Source organism: Aspergillus fijiensis (genome assembly GCF_003184825.1).
Source record: "Aspergillus fijiensis CBS 313.89 unplaced genomic scaffold BO72scaffold_36, whole genome shotgun sequence".
NCBI classification, from domain to species: Eukaryota; Fungi; Ascomycota; class Eurotiomycetes; order Eurotiales; family Aspergillaceae; genus Aspergillus; species Aspergillus fijiensis.
The window spans coordinates 156,236-171,533 of record NW_024469012.1 but is presented as its reverse complement, the minus strand read 5'-3'; the positions used below and the strand labels follow the sequence as shown (position 1 = coordinate 171,533).

General features: G+C 51.4%; 6 protein-coding genes across 6 annotated transcripts; 3 read left to right on the top strand and 3 right to left on the bottom strand.

Annotated features, from left to right (window-relative positions):
• Window positions 1-1,114: 1,114 nt before the first annotated feature.
• On the bottom strand, window positions 1,115-4,440 carry BO72DRAFT_470011 (Yip1-domain-containing protein; the record flags this gene model as incomplete). Its single annotated transcript, XM_040946993.1, has 7 exons — window positions 1,115-1,717; window positions 1,829-2,170; window position 2,237; window positions 2,651-3,860; window positions 3,918-4,104; window positions 4,210-4,326; window positions 4,408-4,440. 7 exons carry the CDS (start codon window positions 4,438-4,440, stop codon window positions 1,115-1,117), a joined length of 2,493 nt encoding a protein of 830 aa, XP_040799569.1.
• A 199-nt stretch (window positions 4,441-4,639) lies between these two features.
• BO72DRAFT_408070 (ubiquitin-conjugating enzyme E2) lies at window positions 4,640-6,203 on the top strand. Its single transcript, XM_040942373.1, has 3 exons — window positions 4,640-4,895; window positions 4,956-5,035; window positions 5,111-6,203. Exons 1-3 carry the CDS (start codon window positions 4,869-4,871, stop codon window positions 5,832-5,834), a joined length of 831 nt encoding a protein of 276 aa, XP_040799568.1. The 5' UTR covers window positions 4,640-4,868; the 3' UTR covers window positions 5,835-6,203.
• Window positions 6,204-6,258: 55 nt separating this feature from the next.
• BO72DRAFT_449755 (holocytochrome c synthase CYC3) lies at window positions 6,259-8,004 on the top strand. Its single transcript, XM_040945095.1, has 3 exons — window positions 6,259-6,507; window positions 6,565-7,235; window positions 7,315-8,004. The coding sequence occupies exons 1-3, from the start codon at window positions 6,424-6,426 to the stop codon at window positions 7,562-7,564; spliced, it is 1,005 nt and encodes a 334-aa protein (XP_040799567.1). The 5' UTR covers window positions 6,259-6,423; the 3' UTR covers window positions 7,565-8,004.
• On the bottom strand, window positions 7,687-10,537 carry BO72DRAFT_168351 (ABC1 kinase family protein). The gene is made up of 3 exons (XM_040939357.1): window positions 9,677-10,537; window positions 8,274-9,616; window positions 7,687-8,219 (listed from the first exon to the last, which is right to left on the bottom strand). Exons 1-3 carry the CDS (start codon window positions 10,220-10,222, stop codon window positions 8,042-8,044), a joined length of 2,067 nt encoding a protein of 688 aa, XP_040799566.1. The 5' UTR covers window positions 10,223-10,537; the 3' UTR covers window positions 7,687-8,041.
• A 174-nt stretch (window positions 10,538-10,711) lies between these two features.
• On the top strand, window positions 10,712-12,265 carry BO72DRAFT_408061 (uncharacterized protein). The gene is made up of 2 exons (XM_040942372.1): window positions 10,712-11,174; window positions 11,233-12,265. Exons 1-2 carry the CDS (start codon window positions 10,854-10,856, stop codon window positions 12,133-12,135), a joined length of 1,224 nt encoding a protein of 407 aa, XP_040799565.1. The 5' UTR covers window positions 10,712-10,853; the 3' UTR covers window positions 12,136-12,265.
• On the bottom strand, window positions 12,173-14,908 carry BO72DRAFT_432970 (putative GTP binding protein). The gene is made up of 6 exons (XM_040943183.1): window positions 14,269-14,908; window positions 14,083-14,217; window positions 13,908-14,027; window positions 13,715-13,849; window positions 12,473-13,659; window positions 12,173-12,415 (listed from the first exon to the last, which is right to left on the bottom strand). Exons 1-6 carry the CDS (start codon window positions 14,624-14,626, stop codon window positions 12,329-12,331), a joined length of 2,022 nt encoding a protein of 673 aa, XP_040799564.1. The 5' UTR covers window positions 14,627-14,908; the 3' UTR covers window positions 12,173-12,328.
• Between the last annotated feature and the right edge of the window lie 390 nt (window positions 14,909-15,298).

Genomic DNA, 15,298 nt, shown 5'->3' with positions numbered 1-15,298 from the left:
ACCTCGGATCTGCTTGAACGAGAACTGCGGCCGGACTCTGGACGGCCGCGGGACGCAGAATGCGAATCACCTGGGCCTATGCAGTATTTGCTTTGGTCCACTTTATGTGGACACTTATGATCCAGAGGGAAAGGCTTTGCGACGACGCATTGAGCGTCGGTATCTTTCTCAGATGATGTCAGGGTGCGGTAAATCTTGGTGTCAGAATGATTATTGCAAGACAGGGAAGCAAGTCAGGCAACCTAGCGAGTCACTCACTCCGACAAGTGCTGCGGCCATCCTCGCGGCAGTGCGGCCATTGATTGACGCAGTCAACCTTCAAGGCTATACGCCGAATACAGCGCCTTTCCACCTATGTACGGATGAAGTAGGCCAGCAACGACGCTCGCTCGCGGAATTACTCGCCGCAGAAGCTGCAGCAGGAGAGGGGAAATCTTATGACCTGGCATGGTGTGTTGCTGCCGTCGAAGCCTCTGCAGGCAATCTTGATCGATCGCGCGAGTGGCTGGACAACTGGGCTCCGGCTCGTGGCGAGAAAACAAGTATGTTCACGTAGATAGCCAATTGCATTAAGCTAAAGCATGAAATCACAAGAATATTAGTCTTTCTACCTTTGGCACATAAAGTAGAGGGTTTGGGGTCCAACTTTTTTCTAATTTCTTTATTTCGACCACTATCCTGCACCGAATGGGTCCAATCAACACTCGGGTGTAGATCAGCGCGAGATCATCAATAGTGGCAACCTAAGGGATGTCCGACCCAGACCTGTGATGACACTAAAATGCGAAGTCATACTAGAGTTGCGGACTGGACAAGGATTTGGCGAAGTATACTTTTTTTTTTTTACCAGAGTAACTAGACCCGTCAATCAAGGAAGGTTCAAGTACGCCGCTAGCTCAGAAACTCGAAGATGCACTTATGGTATAACTAAAGCAGCGAGAGAAATCATGATATTCATACAAATCTGCCGCGAAGCCAACTAAGCGGTGTCTTCGCTGCGAAGGTGCGGTTCGACTTGCAAACAGCCTGAGTGCAACGCTTAGTCGTTCTAATGTAAAGACTTTGATAGCTGCGCCTCCAGTGTGCGCCCCGGATATCGATTCCGTAGTCTCGGTCAGGCAGCGCCCGTCTTGGCAGCCAGGGTACCACTTCCTCGGGAGGAGAAGATTCCCATGATACCGAAGACCACATAGAACAGTGCCAGCGGATACGCCACCAGGCCTCTCATGCCGCGCATACGGGCGACGGCGCAGAACATGCCCGAGGAGCTGTAGGTGCACCAGCCAACGGCGGCGGTGGTCAGGAGATAGCCGAACATGGTATCCATGGGGATGAGGATCCCGACCAAGCTCGTCAGCACCAAAGGCAAGAAGCAATAGCCAAGTACGCTGGCGGAGCGGGGGAAGGTCAGGGTTGCAGAGAAATGGCCGGCGGCCGAGGCGTCCGACATGGTGGGTTTGTGGTGCGGGGAGTAGTTGGTGGGATCGGCGGCGTTGGCCACGGGAACCGCGTCGAGCGCGGGCGACATCAAGCTGAGAATCAGGTGCAGGGCAATGGTGCCGAATACCGCGACGCCGTAGATATACCCATAAAAGACCTTGCCGGACAGCAGGAGGAATGTGCCGTAGAGTACGATATAAAGCAGCGCGCCGTAGAGGTCGCTGTCGTCCATCAGGTGCTGATCAATGCGAGCAAAGGGATTCAAGACGGTCAAGGTCTAAACATACAGCATCAATGATATTGCAGGTCAGTCAGAAATGTTCTTCAAGATAGCGGCCTTGTTTTCTTTCTTTCTTTTTTTTCTTTTTTGCGTCATGGCATCCATTACCTTCGTGCGAATGTGTTCAAAATTGACTCCCAGCTCCTCCAAAAGCGGCGGCTCCCCATCGTACCCTTCTGTTCCAAACGCAGCAAGCCACCCCGTCCGTAAACCGCCCTGTTCACCCATCCTGCCGCTCACTCCTGCAGACGGAGAGCCGAAGCCGCCATATCCGCTTCCCACCCCTCCGACGGGATAAGCTTGGGCGGACGGATTAGAGGGACCTCCAAAGCCTCCGTAGGAAGCTTGAGAAGGGGTTGTATGACCGGAGACAGACTGGTATGATGTCGGGTAGAATTGAAGGTTCTGCGCAGAGGCCTGTGCTCCGTAAGGCTGTTGCTGCGGGTAATACTGGGCCATTGCGGCCAAGGTCAGGAGGAGAAGCGGGAGGAGAGGAGAGATTTCGTGAAGAAAGACGCTGGTGTTTTATTCCGCAGCACCTGAAGATAAGTTAGTTGGCGAGTAAATGGCAGGTTTTGTGAGTGGGTGAGGGAAATTGAGGTAGATGATGTATGAGAGAGAGGCAAGAAAGAACAGCTGGCTGGCGGTGATGAAAGATGGGGGCCTTACTGATGCCTGAGGTGTGTAGTTGTACGGTACCCGGCAAGCTGGCGACCCACTTCGATTTACGGAGTAAGGTAGAGTCAATCTAAGGTGGAATCAGCTTATCTGATCTATGAATTCTAGGAATGGACGGAGAGTACAGTACAGTGGTAAAAGTGCATAGATAAACAATGGCACGGTCTCAAAATGCTCGACACAGGCTGCTAGAGAATAGAACAACATTCTTCTAGTCAAATGCTACAATACATCGCTCTGGCTTAATTTTACAGGAAGTTAATGCCGATTCCCATTTGAAGGCCCTTGCGGCCTTCTTCACCTTTACGCAACACCAGTGGCAGGGAGAAGTTCAACTCAAATCTGGCAACTGGATGAGCATAAACCAGTCCGACACCCGCCGCAACGCTGGGCAAACCATTTGCCAGCTCGGAGATAGTTGATACCATGGCATTTTTCACCTCACCACTGGAAGTGGGGACATTCTTGTCAGCCGTGCGAAGTGGCAGAAGACGACCACCGTTCACAAATGCTTGTAGACGGAAAGGCTTGTCGGCACCCACTCTCGGGAGTGGAAGCAGCAAATTGGCACTTCCCGCAGCATACACGTCCCCTCCAACCGCATCCGCTCCATCATGAGGTCCGAGGCCGCAAAGACGGAACCCACGCACATCTGTGGGGCCTCCCAGCAGGAAACGGTCGTTAACGCGAGATAATTGTGGTCGAGAATCCGAATCAAGCCTGAGTGGGTACAAAAGTCCCGCACGGAATCCAGTTGTGAAACTGACGCCACTGTCACCCTTGAGACCAGGGATGGGGACGGGGACTGCAGCTTGTGTTTCGATCTCCGACTTCCAGAAAGAGACATCACCCTTGAGCGGACCCCAGCCGGCCACCTCATTGAAGACCTTGGCATAGTAGCCCCGCGACGGAAGGAGCGCATTATCCCTCCGGTCGTTAGTCCAGCTGTGGAAGACGCTGCTCTTCACGCTGTCTCCGGCGTCGGCACGAACAGTAGAGGATGCATTTTCCGAAAGGCCAGTCATTTGTCTCCAGACACCGTTGTATCCAAATTCATGGTGGTGTCCGGACGAGCTCATCCAGCGAATTTTGCTCCATCCGCCTTTCAGCACCTCCTCGTGGCATGCCCAAGACTTTTGTGTGGCACTGGCAATTCCACCAAGCTCCAAGCGGAAATCGGGGTCGTTGAAAAGTGGGGTGTCGAAGGTGGCCTGGTATGCGGATCTTGTCCTGGTGCCCAGTGAAGCATTCAAGTTCAGGTTCTCTGCGCCTCCAAACACATTACGCCAGAGAAGGTTACCATAAGCAGATCCTTCAGCGTTTCCAAGATCAGTACCCGTCTTGAGCAAGACGCGAGACTTCTCCTTGACCGACAGCAGGACATCAATGGTCGGGAGACCAGTTTGCGGGTCAGCCGGTGATGACTGATCGAGATATACCGAGATCGGCTGTTGAAAGACATCTGTAGCCGTATTAGAATCTAACTTGTAGCATAGAATGATACAAGGGAAAACCCCACCAAACCTGCCAAGCTTGTCCGCACGTGCCGATACTTCCTGCAAGGCTTCCGAGAGCGTATAGGGCCTAGTATGATTGCTGCTAAGCAGAGGGTTGAATATCTGCTCCAGAAAGCTTCTGCGGGTATGGCGAGCACCATGAACCTGCACTGAAGAGATGACACATGGTAGAGTGGAATTTTGGTCGATCTGATGCCATCATGAACGGCCGCGTTAGTCATTCGTTGCTGATTTGCCCGGGCTTTCTGGCCCAAGGCAGAGCAAGTCGAGGACAGACGAGTCTGCGAGACTGACCAATTCACCGAGGCGATTTTGTGCCTTCTCATAGATCGCTCTGACCCGTTCATTGACAGCTTTCTGCTGCTCTTCCTGCACTTTTGGGTCGGTACGTTGTTGTAGACGCTCGAAGATCTAGAAGCGCGAAGGTCGAGTACGTCGTCAGTCCAAGCGCTTTGTGATAGTCAGTGGGACAGAAAGAAGGAATTGACTGACATCTCCGTCATCAGCGGAAAGTGGAGAAGACATTGCTGCGGCGGCAATGGCCAAACGAGAGACCTTGCTTGCTTCCTTCACTTTTCCACTTTGGCACGGTGATGCGAGGACCTCGGACGGACTGAGGCGATCCTCCCGCGCACGTGACCAGTGGTCCGAAGGATGGGGAGAGGGAGGGGCGCTTAACTTACGGAGTATAGTTAAGTTAGTTGTTAGTTAGTTAGCCTTTCGGGTCGTCCAGCCGCTGCTCCAGACTTCTGGCGTTTCATCCTTTTTGTGTCTTACCAACATTCACTTTCATGAGCAACCTGCCTGCATTATACAAAAAGGAGAACTGTCTTGCGTCCTGATTTGATTTTTACTACCTTCTTTCTTTCTGGGTTTCTTTTCTAACCCCTATCCATCTCTCATTTTCAATAGCCCGACGTGCGTCGCACGGCCGTTGCTACGAACTATACAGCATGGCGACCAAGGCAGCCTATAAACGGGTGGGTCGATTATCTCCCTGCTTGCGGCCATTTATGCAGTCTTGTCTAATCTTAAAGCAGCTCACTCGCGAATATCAAAATATTCAGAAGAATCCCCCGCCATACATCATTGCCCACCCCTCAGAAACCAACATCCTCGAGTGTGCACCCCTCACCCCGTGATTTGGCTCGAGCCGTTCATTCTTGGATTAATGCTAATATACCTTCTTGATCAGGTGGCATTACATCCTCACCGGCCCTCCGGGTACGCCTTACGAAAATGGTCAATACTGGGGAACTCTGATGTTTCCCCCTGAATACCCATTTGCGCCACCCGCCATCCGCATGCACACCCCGAGTGGTCGGTTCCAACCATCCACTCGCCTTTGCCTCAGCATCAGCGACTTCCATCCAAAGTCATTCAATCCGGCCTGGGAGGTGTCCACGATTCTGATCGGACTGCTCTCTTTCATGACAAGCGAAGAGATGACCACTGGGAGCGTGAGTGCTTCGGAGGCGGAACGGAGGGTGCTAGCTGCACGGTCAAGATGGTGGAATTCCACTGGTGGAGGCTCTCACATCAGTGCTACACCTGGAGTCACCCCTTCTGCCAGAGGAATCAACAATGTCAAGGCTGGAGATGGTGGATTGAAATTCCGTACGGAATGGCCAGAGCTCGACCACGAGAATTGGAGATGGATGAAAGACAGCCGCATCGACACGAACACAGGCCAGCTTCTACCGGACCCCAATGCTGCCGCCAAATGCTCCCCAGAAACCAGTGCTCTCCGCAGACGGCCCAACGGTAGTGCTCCAGGTTTGGGAGTTGTTGTGGAGGGTGGCCATGTCGCGCGAGAAGCAGGCCAAAGCTGGGTTCGCCGCAACAAGATTTGGCTAGGCTTTGCCATCGCTTTCGGGTATGCGCTGCTTACAAGGCTGGTGAACGATGTCCAGGGATGAGCCGCTTAAATACCTCTTTTCCAATTCAGAGAAATTTGGGCCAATTCCGTGTGAGTAATGCATTGACCCTCAACACACTTCGTCTTTTCGATCACCTTTGTCCAAAGTAAAGGGCATAACGTTTAATCCATCCAATTGACTCGGGGGAATGTTCTTGCGGGCCTAAGTGATTCCATGTTTTTGTAGGGCGTTCGAAGAATAGCAAGGCGTCATTTGATCACAACTGGAATATTGTTCTAGGTCTTCAAGAGCTTTGCATCACAATAGCCACTCAAAGTTGCGAAACTGTACATATACAATATAGCGAGAGCAAGAATGACAGATCTCGAGATACCTGCATTGTATATCGGCTACTAATAATTGGTCGCCAAACTACAGACATCACGTGGGCGGCGGGCGGCGGGCGGCGGGCGGGCGGGATTTCCTCCGGATTTCAAATCTGGGAAAAAGTTGTTTTTTTCTGTGACGCCAGTTTCTGTTGACCGTTCGCAGATTCGAATAACAAGGCCTTGCTTGACATCGTCGGCATCATCTCTGTCTATTTCAGCTACCAACCCTTGTCATCTCCACCGGCATATTTTCTTACAGCATGGGCTGGTTCTGGGCAGATACACAACCCAAGCCTACTCCCGCGGCTCCGAACCCGCTGGCGGCCTTCGACGCCTCGCCTCCGGTATGTCTATTTTGTGACGCTAAGGAACAGGTCAAAATCACTAATTCTCGTGCCTAGCCGGGGTGTCCCATGCACGTTTCCAGTACCACTTCTGCTTCGCCGACTCCAGCTGCTTCGGAGGCTCCGAGTGCCTGTCCGGTCCGACCTACTGACTCCCCTTTCTATGCGCCACCCAAGCCGCAATCTCCAAGAGATCAAACACCACCACCACCATCCGCTACCCCAGGCGAGACGAAGTCCACTCTTTCGAAACTGAACCCTCTGAATTATATGTTCGCTTCTATCTCTCAGGAAAAAGCTCCTAACCAGACTGTGGATCTCCCCGTGGAACGGGAACTTTCATCCATCCCAAGATCGGACACCGAAGGCAACTGGGAATACCCTTCTCCGCAACAGATGTACAATGCTATGCTTCGCAAGGGCTATACCGATACTCCGCAGGATGCTGTTGAGGCGATGGTTGCCGTCCATAACTTTTTGAATGAGGGTGCCTGGGACGAGATCGTGCGATGGGAGCGCATTTTTTCCAAGGGCCTCGCGGAGGGCTGGGAGAAGTGTCGACGTGGAGAAGAGAACCTCGCAATGGAGGAACTCCGGGAACAGATCTCTGGCTCTTCCCAGCAGACCCCTGCGCCGCGGCTCATCCGGTTCCAGGGCCGGCCGCAGGAGCTGACGCCCAAGGCACGGATTCTTCAAGCCCTAGGCTGGATTTATCCGGCTAGGTTTGAGTTAGTATTCCCCCACACTGTTGTTCGCCATTCATGCGCGTCCGTGTCTTTTACTAATACTATCGTTTTCTTACTACAGATCAAGCCCGCCCTTTGATAGACACGACTGGTTTGTGATGCGACAGACCCCAGCGGGCCCGAAGGAGGTTCGTTATGTTATCGACTACTATTCCGGCCCACCGGAACCCAATGGAGAACCGGTGTTCTTCCTCGATATCAGACCCGCTCTGGACTCACCGACCGCTGCCGTTGAGCGGCTGATGAGATGGGGAGGAGATGTTTGGTGGCGGGCTAGCGGCGCCTCAGTTCGAGAGAATGGCGGAAACTAACCGATCGTGAATGTGGTCAATGTTGAATTTCTTGCATCTTTTGCACTGGTATACACTCCGAGAAGGCGCGGGCGTCTGACCAATAGTCCTACTCTATGGGACTGTTCTCCTGTTTTCTGTGGCTTTTCATTTATATCACACCCCTCTCATGTATCATGTATTCTTTACTACCTTTTACTGTGAGCTCCTTCAACGGTCAAGTTGTCCGTGGAGGACAACGACCGCAATGATTTCTTGTACTCGGCTCAGGTATGATTTTCTCATTTCTCTACTTGGCGCCGCGAATCTATACTTCGTTCTGGAATCTGTTCTACATGTATTATAGAGTGCGTTCTGAATTTGTTAATGCGGCGGTTGCATCGCGATTTGTATTCATCGTGGTTCATATTCTATCGATGTTCTAAGTATCAATAAGATTACGCGATTCTGTACATCAGTGCCAAGGACTTGCTGTTGACCTTCTGATTCGATCTCTCTTCAAATGTTAGGGGACAGCAAGTCATATTTGACGCACTGTTCAACGCTGTCGATGCTGCTCTGCAGCAGTTCACGCGCTTCAAGTCCAACCCAAATACGGAGCATAGACACATCCCCGGACCGAACGGATCTCAGGGAAGTGACATTCGAACCGAGTTTTCGCAGTATTGGCAGGGCACTATCGGCTGCATCAGTATAGAAGCTTTGCGCGTCATTCATCGGACAGGCCCACCTTTTGAATAGATCGAGATCCGGATCCAAGTTCCGGCCAATACCCTCGAGAAGAAGACAGGAGATGACGACATTGACGAAATCCCCTTCCATCCGAACATGATGACTTCGGACCATGGACAGCACCTCACTCAGAACATCGCCAATTTTGACGCTGCCCAGTGCGAACGTCCGCGACTTGACGTTCAAGACCAGATGCTCCATTCTCAATGCAAAGTAATGAGGGTCAATCACAGCTTCTGGCTGGCGGCAGCGCTCAACCATAAGCTCACCCGCTCGGTATCCATCAAACTCGGCAATCGCGCGAAACAAATCGATGAAATTTTGGCGGTTGAGGTCGTTTAATTGAGTCACGAGTCCGGTATCAATAAAGATAAGTTGTGGTCGATATCCTTCTGCGTTCAACTGGTCAAGTACCGACTCCCAATCACGCCGATTACCGGCATGCGGTCGCAGCCGAGCAAGCACAGACTCTGTGACATCAACCTCAGCTGTAGTTGGCGCATCCGATGCACGGCTTTTGTTGCGGAGAGACAGGTCCAATTCACTTGGCTGATAGAATCGTACCATGATGTTTCCTGGGTGTAAATCAGCGTGGACAAAGTTGTCGATCAATAGCATGTGAAGGAATGCATCCAGGCCCTCATTGGCGATTTCTCGTTGGTAAACCCCTCCGCCGACGTCAAGGAAGGTCGAGAGGGAGATTCCCTGGGCGAACTCTTCCACGAGCACCTCTCGGGTCGAATAGTCTATGTACGGATAAGGAAACCAGGCTGTAGTCCGGGTTCTGAATTTCTCCCGAAACATGACCAGGTTTGCTGCTTCGATCCTCAAATCGAGCTGCAGCTTCATCATCTCTCCGAATTGGTTGACTTCGTCCGGCAAAGACAACCAGTGCATTGTAGGAATGGCATTGATCACCGAGGCAAAGAAGGACATGATCTTCAAGTCCCTATGGATCATGCGCTCCACCTTGGGATGCAGCACTTTGACGGCTACGTATGACGAAGGGACCCGCTGGGGGCTGCTCTTGACCAATGCCTCCACATTCTTTCGGACCTTCCTCCGTAAACCGGACGGTTGACCGTCGAACTCACCATCGTCTGTTCCCGCGAGGTTGGGTTTCAATTTTGCTTTATAGACCTGGGCGATGGCCCCTACTCCCAGGGGCTCCTCATGAAATTCTTCGAAGATATCTTCGAAGGGCAGGTTGTTGAAGGCCTTACTTATGATCTTCTTGGTCTGGCGTAAGGAGTGTGCAGGCGCATTCGAGTGGAGAGAAGACATGATGTCACACAGATCGGGAGGAAATATGTCGGTACGTGATGCTGCCCATTGTCCGAGCTAAAGAAGAGACGTCTGTTACAAAGTGTAGCAAGCAAAAGTATACGGCTTGGGACTTACCTTGATGAACGCTGGGCCTGCACGTTCCATGGACCGCACTAGGAACTTGTACCACCAAATGGTCCCCAACGGCACCGCTTCCCGATTCTTCCCATGTCCTCCAAGGCATAAGATGGGTGCCGTGAACACGACAGGCAGGAAAATAATGAGCAGGTGGACAAAGCGAAAACCGGTAGCTATCGGATCGTATACGAAGCGATACCCGTAAAGTACCAAGGTTTGCCAGAGCCTCGACAAACCCCTTGCTTCCTCGTCGACTTTCTTCTGGATCTCTCGGCGTGAGACTTCAAGCATCTGCATCTCACTTGTCTTGCCACGTTCCCCGTTCCCTTCCTCGGCAAGCTTCAAAAATGCCCCCGGAGCCAGCGCAGCAAGGAGTACCCTCCGACATCCAGGGGCATTTCCTGAACGTCTCGATCCGGATTGTCGCGACCATATTGGCTGACGGCCGAAGCGCGGTCGAGACAAATGGGGAAAGCGGGATAGTAGCGGCGGGCCTCTACCACGACACACAATGAAGCGGCCAAAGAGGACGGCCGTCCTCATATTCTCATATAGAAAAGTTTCGAGTAGCGGATAGAACGGTCATTGAAGAGCAAGACAGAGGCCCCGCGTGAGCATAATGATAAGAGGGGGACGGCCATCAGTGTTAGAGAAGAAGGGAAGAAAAGAGCAGAGTGAGTGAGTGAGTGAGTGAGTGAGAATTGGAGCAGCGCGGGCGGCGGGCAGTGGCCGAGCACGTGGTTGCGACGTCATCGTCACCATCGTCATCACCAGCATCAACAACACCAGAATGATCAACAGACAAACTACTTAGTACTATTCATATGTAGTACTATGTAAGTACTAAGCGATATGGCCGACCCTTGGTTCTGGAATCTTTCTGTCCATACCCGCTTTTTCCGATCATCAGCAAAGGAGATTTGTCAATTTGTCACCGGGGAACTCTCCTCTCGCTCGACTCGGTTGACTCGGCAAAAAGTCCAAATCCGGCTGTCATGCGTTTACTTGGCATGAACTATCGACGAAAACAGGTCTCTGTCTCTGCTTCTGCGGTAACTGTAATCTATAACATAGAGCCCACTGCACTCGAAGTCGCTCGATAGCTTTCTACCTAGACCAAGCTCTGCGGAAATGTGAAGACATTTCAAGTCAATCTGATCATTCGATCTCAAACATGGGCCATTCTGACTACAAACGTGATCCCGAATCCCTTCGTGACACTGCGCCGAAACGCCCTTGGTGGACGCCCTTCTCGCTATGCCTCACTTTCCTGTGCCTTTGTCTGCTCAGGGTCATAATAGTCCCTCACTGCTTCGGCCGATGGTCTTTTAGCTGGGGCATCCTACCTAGACTCGGAAAGAACAGTTCGCTCGCTCCCTTCTATGCCTACTCCGAAGGCTCGGGTGAATTCGACAAGCCCCAGGGCTTTGATATCGTTGCCTTGGTTCCGTTCCGCCAGTGGCAGCGCACCGAGATTCTGGATTGTTATTTGCAAGTGAGTAAGGACCGCTTTCTGTAGTGCCAAAAGTTCATCGGCTTACTTGGACCGCAAGAACAATCTCGTTTCCAACCATGGTTTCGTTGATCAAGTCGTGTTTCTGCCCCAAACGAACGATACGAGGGGCCTGGAATGGCTCGCATCGATAGTCGAGCAGAACCCATTGTACACGCTCGCGCAGGGAGAGCCCGGTTCGCAACTGGATCGATTGAAGCAGGACACACTGTACATTTGGATCGATGGCGACATCGTGTTTCTAGAAGACCATACGATTTCGACGATCGTCAAGACCAAGCTCGAACACTCCGGTCTGCCCTTGGTTTCGGCGAACGTCATCAACGAAGCAGCCTTGGAGGCCCTCCACAGCCATGCCAGCGTCGCCTTGCCTTATCTCCCGGAGCTGAGCCCCACGCAGTCGTCATCCGAGGCCGACATGCACGATTGGCGTGCCTCGCATCTCCCGCCATGGCAGGGGCCCAATTATTTTACCGTGAAGAAGGAATTCGCTCCGCCCTTCACCAGCCACCGATGGCTCCTTTCGGGCTACAGCAACTATAGCCGCACTCCCATCAGTATGTCGAAGCACGCTCCGGAAGGGCCTAGTATGCATCACTGGACTGTCAACGCTCAGCAACATTACTCTTTTCTGCACCACTTGGAGCTGAATCATCTCAATCGGTACAAATTCCCCACGTGGAGTGTGCCGTCAACAAACGTCAGCCTGAACTTCCTTTGCTTCTGGGGCAGTGTCGCAACGGGTTGGTTGCTCACGGAGTTCGATGGCATGACATTTTTGCAAACCCTCGCAGACGACCAAAGGGGGGAAAATAGTATAATTGATGGGAAAGGATTGGCTGTACACTATTTAAGCAGCCAGGGTCCGGAGGGACTAGATTCTACTGATTTGCTCAAACGATATCAATCGTTTGCAGAAGAGGCTATCTGTAAAGGCATATAGGCTTTCTGTGGCCGGGATTTAACTAGAGCAGCACCATGGGTGTTCTATTTAGGAATTATTGGTGGACTGAAATGCACATTTAGGATCAGCGATAGATATCGAAAAATTTAAATTTAAGCTTTGATGTGGGTATGTGAGCACCTTGCTCTTTCTCCGATTGACATGCCTTATAAGGTTGGTTAATTGTGCTTTTTCAGTTAGTGAGCTGAAGGTGTCTGGAGGCATGGCTGTTCATCAGTCTTTGCATACTGGCCTTCGAAGAATCCGGGAGGGTGTCCAACTGTAGAATATGATTAGTGTATCGCAGACGCGGTGATTAGAGTCCGGATCAACTTACATCACTCTTCAGCAACTCTTGCATAAGCACGATGATGTTGCCGCGATCCTTGTTGAGTTGCAGGTTGTCCGCCTCGGTGGAATCGGTAGAATCTGCAGCAAGCACTTCCTCGAGCACTGGCAGAATGCCCATTTTCTCTATACATTTCGAGGCTACAATCAACCCACCTTGTGTCGACGCCATCAAAGCAAGAGTAAACCAGCCCTCGCTCCGAACAACTGGCCATTGTGACTGGGTGATCATGGCACCCACAGGTAAGGAAACATCGTCGTGCAGCTCAAAGGCTTTTCTAAGGAGGCCCTCGGCATCGCTATCCTTCTCACGCACTCTGGGGACCAAGGTGCGGCATATAGAAGCCACGATGCGCCCAATCTCCGTTTTGATGGGGGCTGAGTCTGTTTTTTCAAACAGCGCGAGGAGCAATGAGAGGTAGGTCTTCCCTTCACCCTCGACCTCCTTGTCACCCACGGGAGCCTCCTCAAGCAAGCGAGCGATGTTCCCCACCGAGGAGATGATCACCTGCCGTGTGATGCTAGTTGCAACAAACTGGACCTGGGGGACTGTCTCATACTGCCAGAGGCTTGAAACGGCAGGAATAAGGCCTGCCTCTCCGAGCCGAACTTTATTGATACCGGCAACTGCCAGGTTTTTTAAAAAGCCGAGTGCAGAGTGGAGCACTGCACCCCTGGCTTCGCTTCTCAGAAGCGATATGAGCGCCTTGTGAATGTTCAGCTTTTCAACCATCTCTTCGCAGACTGCGTCCGATCTTGCCAGATTGCCAAGAACAACACACGAACAGATCTGAAGCTGGTCCTCCTTTGCCTCCAGCCAAGAGCCCAGTAAGCGCACAAGATCGGAATCAAGCGGATAGAGCTCTGCGAATAGCGGCAATGCGGAGACTTCGGCTAGAGTCTGATTTATCTTCAACCGGGCCTGTGCCAAGGCATGCATGTCCTCTTTAGAACATTCCTCATCATTGAATAAAAGTGATCGCTCGAGAACTGATAGAACCTGGGGCATCAAGCCATTAGACAGACACGTGGTTTGAAATCGCGTTTTGTTCAAGTAAGCACCGAGACAGGTAACGAGAGAGGCATAGTGCGCTGGAGATAAGTTCGCCCTCTGTTCATTCAGCAGGTCTAGAAGAAGCAGTAGTGTGGCATCTGGGGATGAGGAAATCCCTTGCTCTATGAGGATACCGTTAGTCTAAGGAGAGTCTCAAGGGTCGTTCGTCACGCATACCTTGTTCCCCAACCAGTTCAATAAGCTCGTAGACATAATCAAGTAGAGCCTGGTGCTTCGCAAAAGCGTTATCCTTCAACAATCTCAGGAGAATATAGGTAATCTTGTTGGCAGCTATCTGAGACTGGGCGGGTTCTATACAATGTCAGCTCTGAGGAATGTCCATTCGGAAAGAGTACAAATCAGCATTTACCGAAATCAATGCATATATTATATAGGACAGGTATAGCCACCTGAATAAGCTTTGTGTTTGCCAGGTGTCGTATAATGGCGGAGGTGTAGTTTTTTTCAACTAGGATCTCCCTGTTCTCATCTACCTAGTAGTCAGTGCTACACTACGCTATGGCACGGACAAACGCGAAACTTACTCGTATCAGCGCAGGAATTCCCGACTAGTCGCAATGCTTGCAGGAGAAGGTCATCATCGATAGCCTCCGTTGATGCTACAAGCCGGAGAAAGAAGTCTAGTATACCAGCTTGCCCATACAAAACGCGCCAAGGTGCTGTAGCTCGATTAGGATACCAACAATGGCTACAATGGACGGCTGCCTTACCATTCCTACTCCCATTAGCCAGAGCCTCAGCGGCCGGTAGCAGATACTTGGTCCTGCATTTCCAGAGTTTATAGAGAATCTTTTCATCGTCTATAAAGGCTTCAATGGTGCATCGCTCCTCTGCTTTCCTTAGCGACTCCTGTAAGGAAGTCAACAAAGACTGTTGATCTTCAAGTGGCACCGGTTCAGACTCTTCCACCACCAGTCCCATAGGCGAGAGGGCCAAAGTCGAGAACACTTGGTCCAAGTCTGGACACTCAATCCCCTTTGATAGCGCTGCTTCCGTCAATGCACACGACGAACCAATGGCCACATCATCGCCTTCTTTGGCCCTTAGTACGTCTGGTGCGGTGCTCATCTTTCAATTTGCAGTTTGAACAACGTATCAGTGCATCAAGCTTGTTTGATAGCCTCAGTTGAGCCAATGTATCTCGGATACAATGGTGGGCAGATGGCGGCCTCTGTTTCTGGCTAAATCAGTTTTATCCAAAACCGAATCTTCCGTCAGGTCGAGAGTATCGCTGGAAGGATATATATACGAATCTGTCCCTTCCCTTGGCCCGGGGTCTCGGTTCCCACTGAAAGACAAATGAGATGTTTCTGGTTTCTCTTTGTAGATTGAAGCAGAAGAGAGAATCGGTAGTAGGTTGGTAGTACCATGGAGTGTGAGGCACCAATTAGTTAAATATTACCTTGGTTCTGACAAACGTGACAGATCAAGGCGTATCGAAGTCGAGGTATACCTGGGACTTTGTTGCAGTCTGCGACATGCGACATAACCATGGTGAAGCTGTTCTTCTTACTGCTTACTTCTCATCTGATAGCATTCGAGTGAGGAACCCCAGTTACTTTCATTAGCATCTTGGGTGGGGGGGGCGAAATGCAGTGCTCTCCTGTTAATGTAGTGTCCAGTGTGTCAAGCATCAACAGAAACTGGTAATGTGGTAATACGAAAGGTATCTTACCAGATGCCAACCTGTCATGAGGGGCGGCGGCAGCAGTACGGTGGACACAGCGGCCACGGGGCGCA

Excerpts from the sequence above, each read along its gene's own strand:
- BO72DRAFT_432970 (XM_040943183.1), bottom strand. The coding sequence starts at position 14,626 with ATGAGCACCGCACCAGACGTACTAAGGGCCAAAGAAGGCGATGATGTG. Across the intron at positions 13,850-13,907 it reads TAATATATGCATTGATTTCG|AACCCGCCCAGTCTCAGATA; the intron begins GTAAATGCTGAT and ends GACATTGTATAG. Across the intron at positions 13,660-13,714 it reads TGAACTGGTTGGGGAACAAG|AGCAAGGGATTTCCTCATCC; the intron begins GTATGCGTGACG and ends GTATCCTCATAG.
- BO72DRAFT_408061 (XM_040942372.1), top strand. The coding sequence starts at position 10,854 with ATGGGCCATTCTGACTACAAACGTGATCCCGAATCCCTTCGTGACACT. Across the intron at positions 11,175-11,232 it reads TTCTGGATTGTTATTTGCAA|AACAATCTCGTTTCCAACCA; the intron begins GTGAGTAAGGAC and ends TTGGACCGCAAG.
- BO72DRAFT_168351 (XM_040939357.1), bottom strand. The coding sequence starts at position 10,222 with ATGAGGACGGCCGTCCTCTTTGGCCGCTTCATTGTGTGTCGTGGTAGA. Across the intron at positions 9,617-9,676 it reads CAGGCCCAGCGTTCATCAAG|CTCGGACAATGGGCAGCATC; the intron begins GTAAGTCCCAAG and ends TCTCTTCTTTAG. Across the intron at positions 8,220-8,273 it reads GATCTCGATCTATTCAAAAG|TGCCCTGCCAATACTGCGAA; the intron begins GTGGGCCTGTCC and ends TGCAGCCGATAG.
- BO72DRAFT_449755 (XM_040945095.1), top strand. The coding sequence starts at position 6,424 with ATGGGCTGGTTCTGGGCAGATACACAACCCAAGCCTACTCCCGCGGCT. Across the intron at positions 6,508-6,564 it reads CCTTCGACGCCTCGCCTCCG|CCGGGGTGTCCCATGCACGT; the intron begins GTATGTCTATTT and ends TCTCGTGCCTAG. Across the intron at positions 7,236-7,314 it reads ATTTATCCGGCTAGGTTTGA|ATCAAGCCCGCCCTTTGATA; the intron begins GTTAGTATTCCC and ends TTCTTACTACAG.
- BO72DRAFT_408070 (XM_040942373.1), top strand. The coding sequence starts at position 4,869 with ATGGCGACCAAGGCAGCCTATAAACGG. Across the intron at positions 4,896-4,955 it reads CCAAGGCAGCCTATAAACGG|CTCACTCGCGAATATCAAAA; the intron begins GTGGGTCGATTA and ends ATCTTAAAGCAG. Across the intron at positions 5,036-5,110 it reads TCAGAAACCAACATCCTCGA|GTGGCATTACATCCTCACCG; the intron begins GTGTGCACCCCT and ends CTTCTTGATCAG.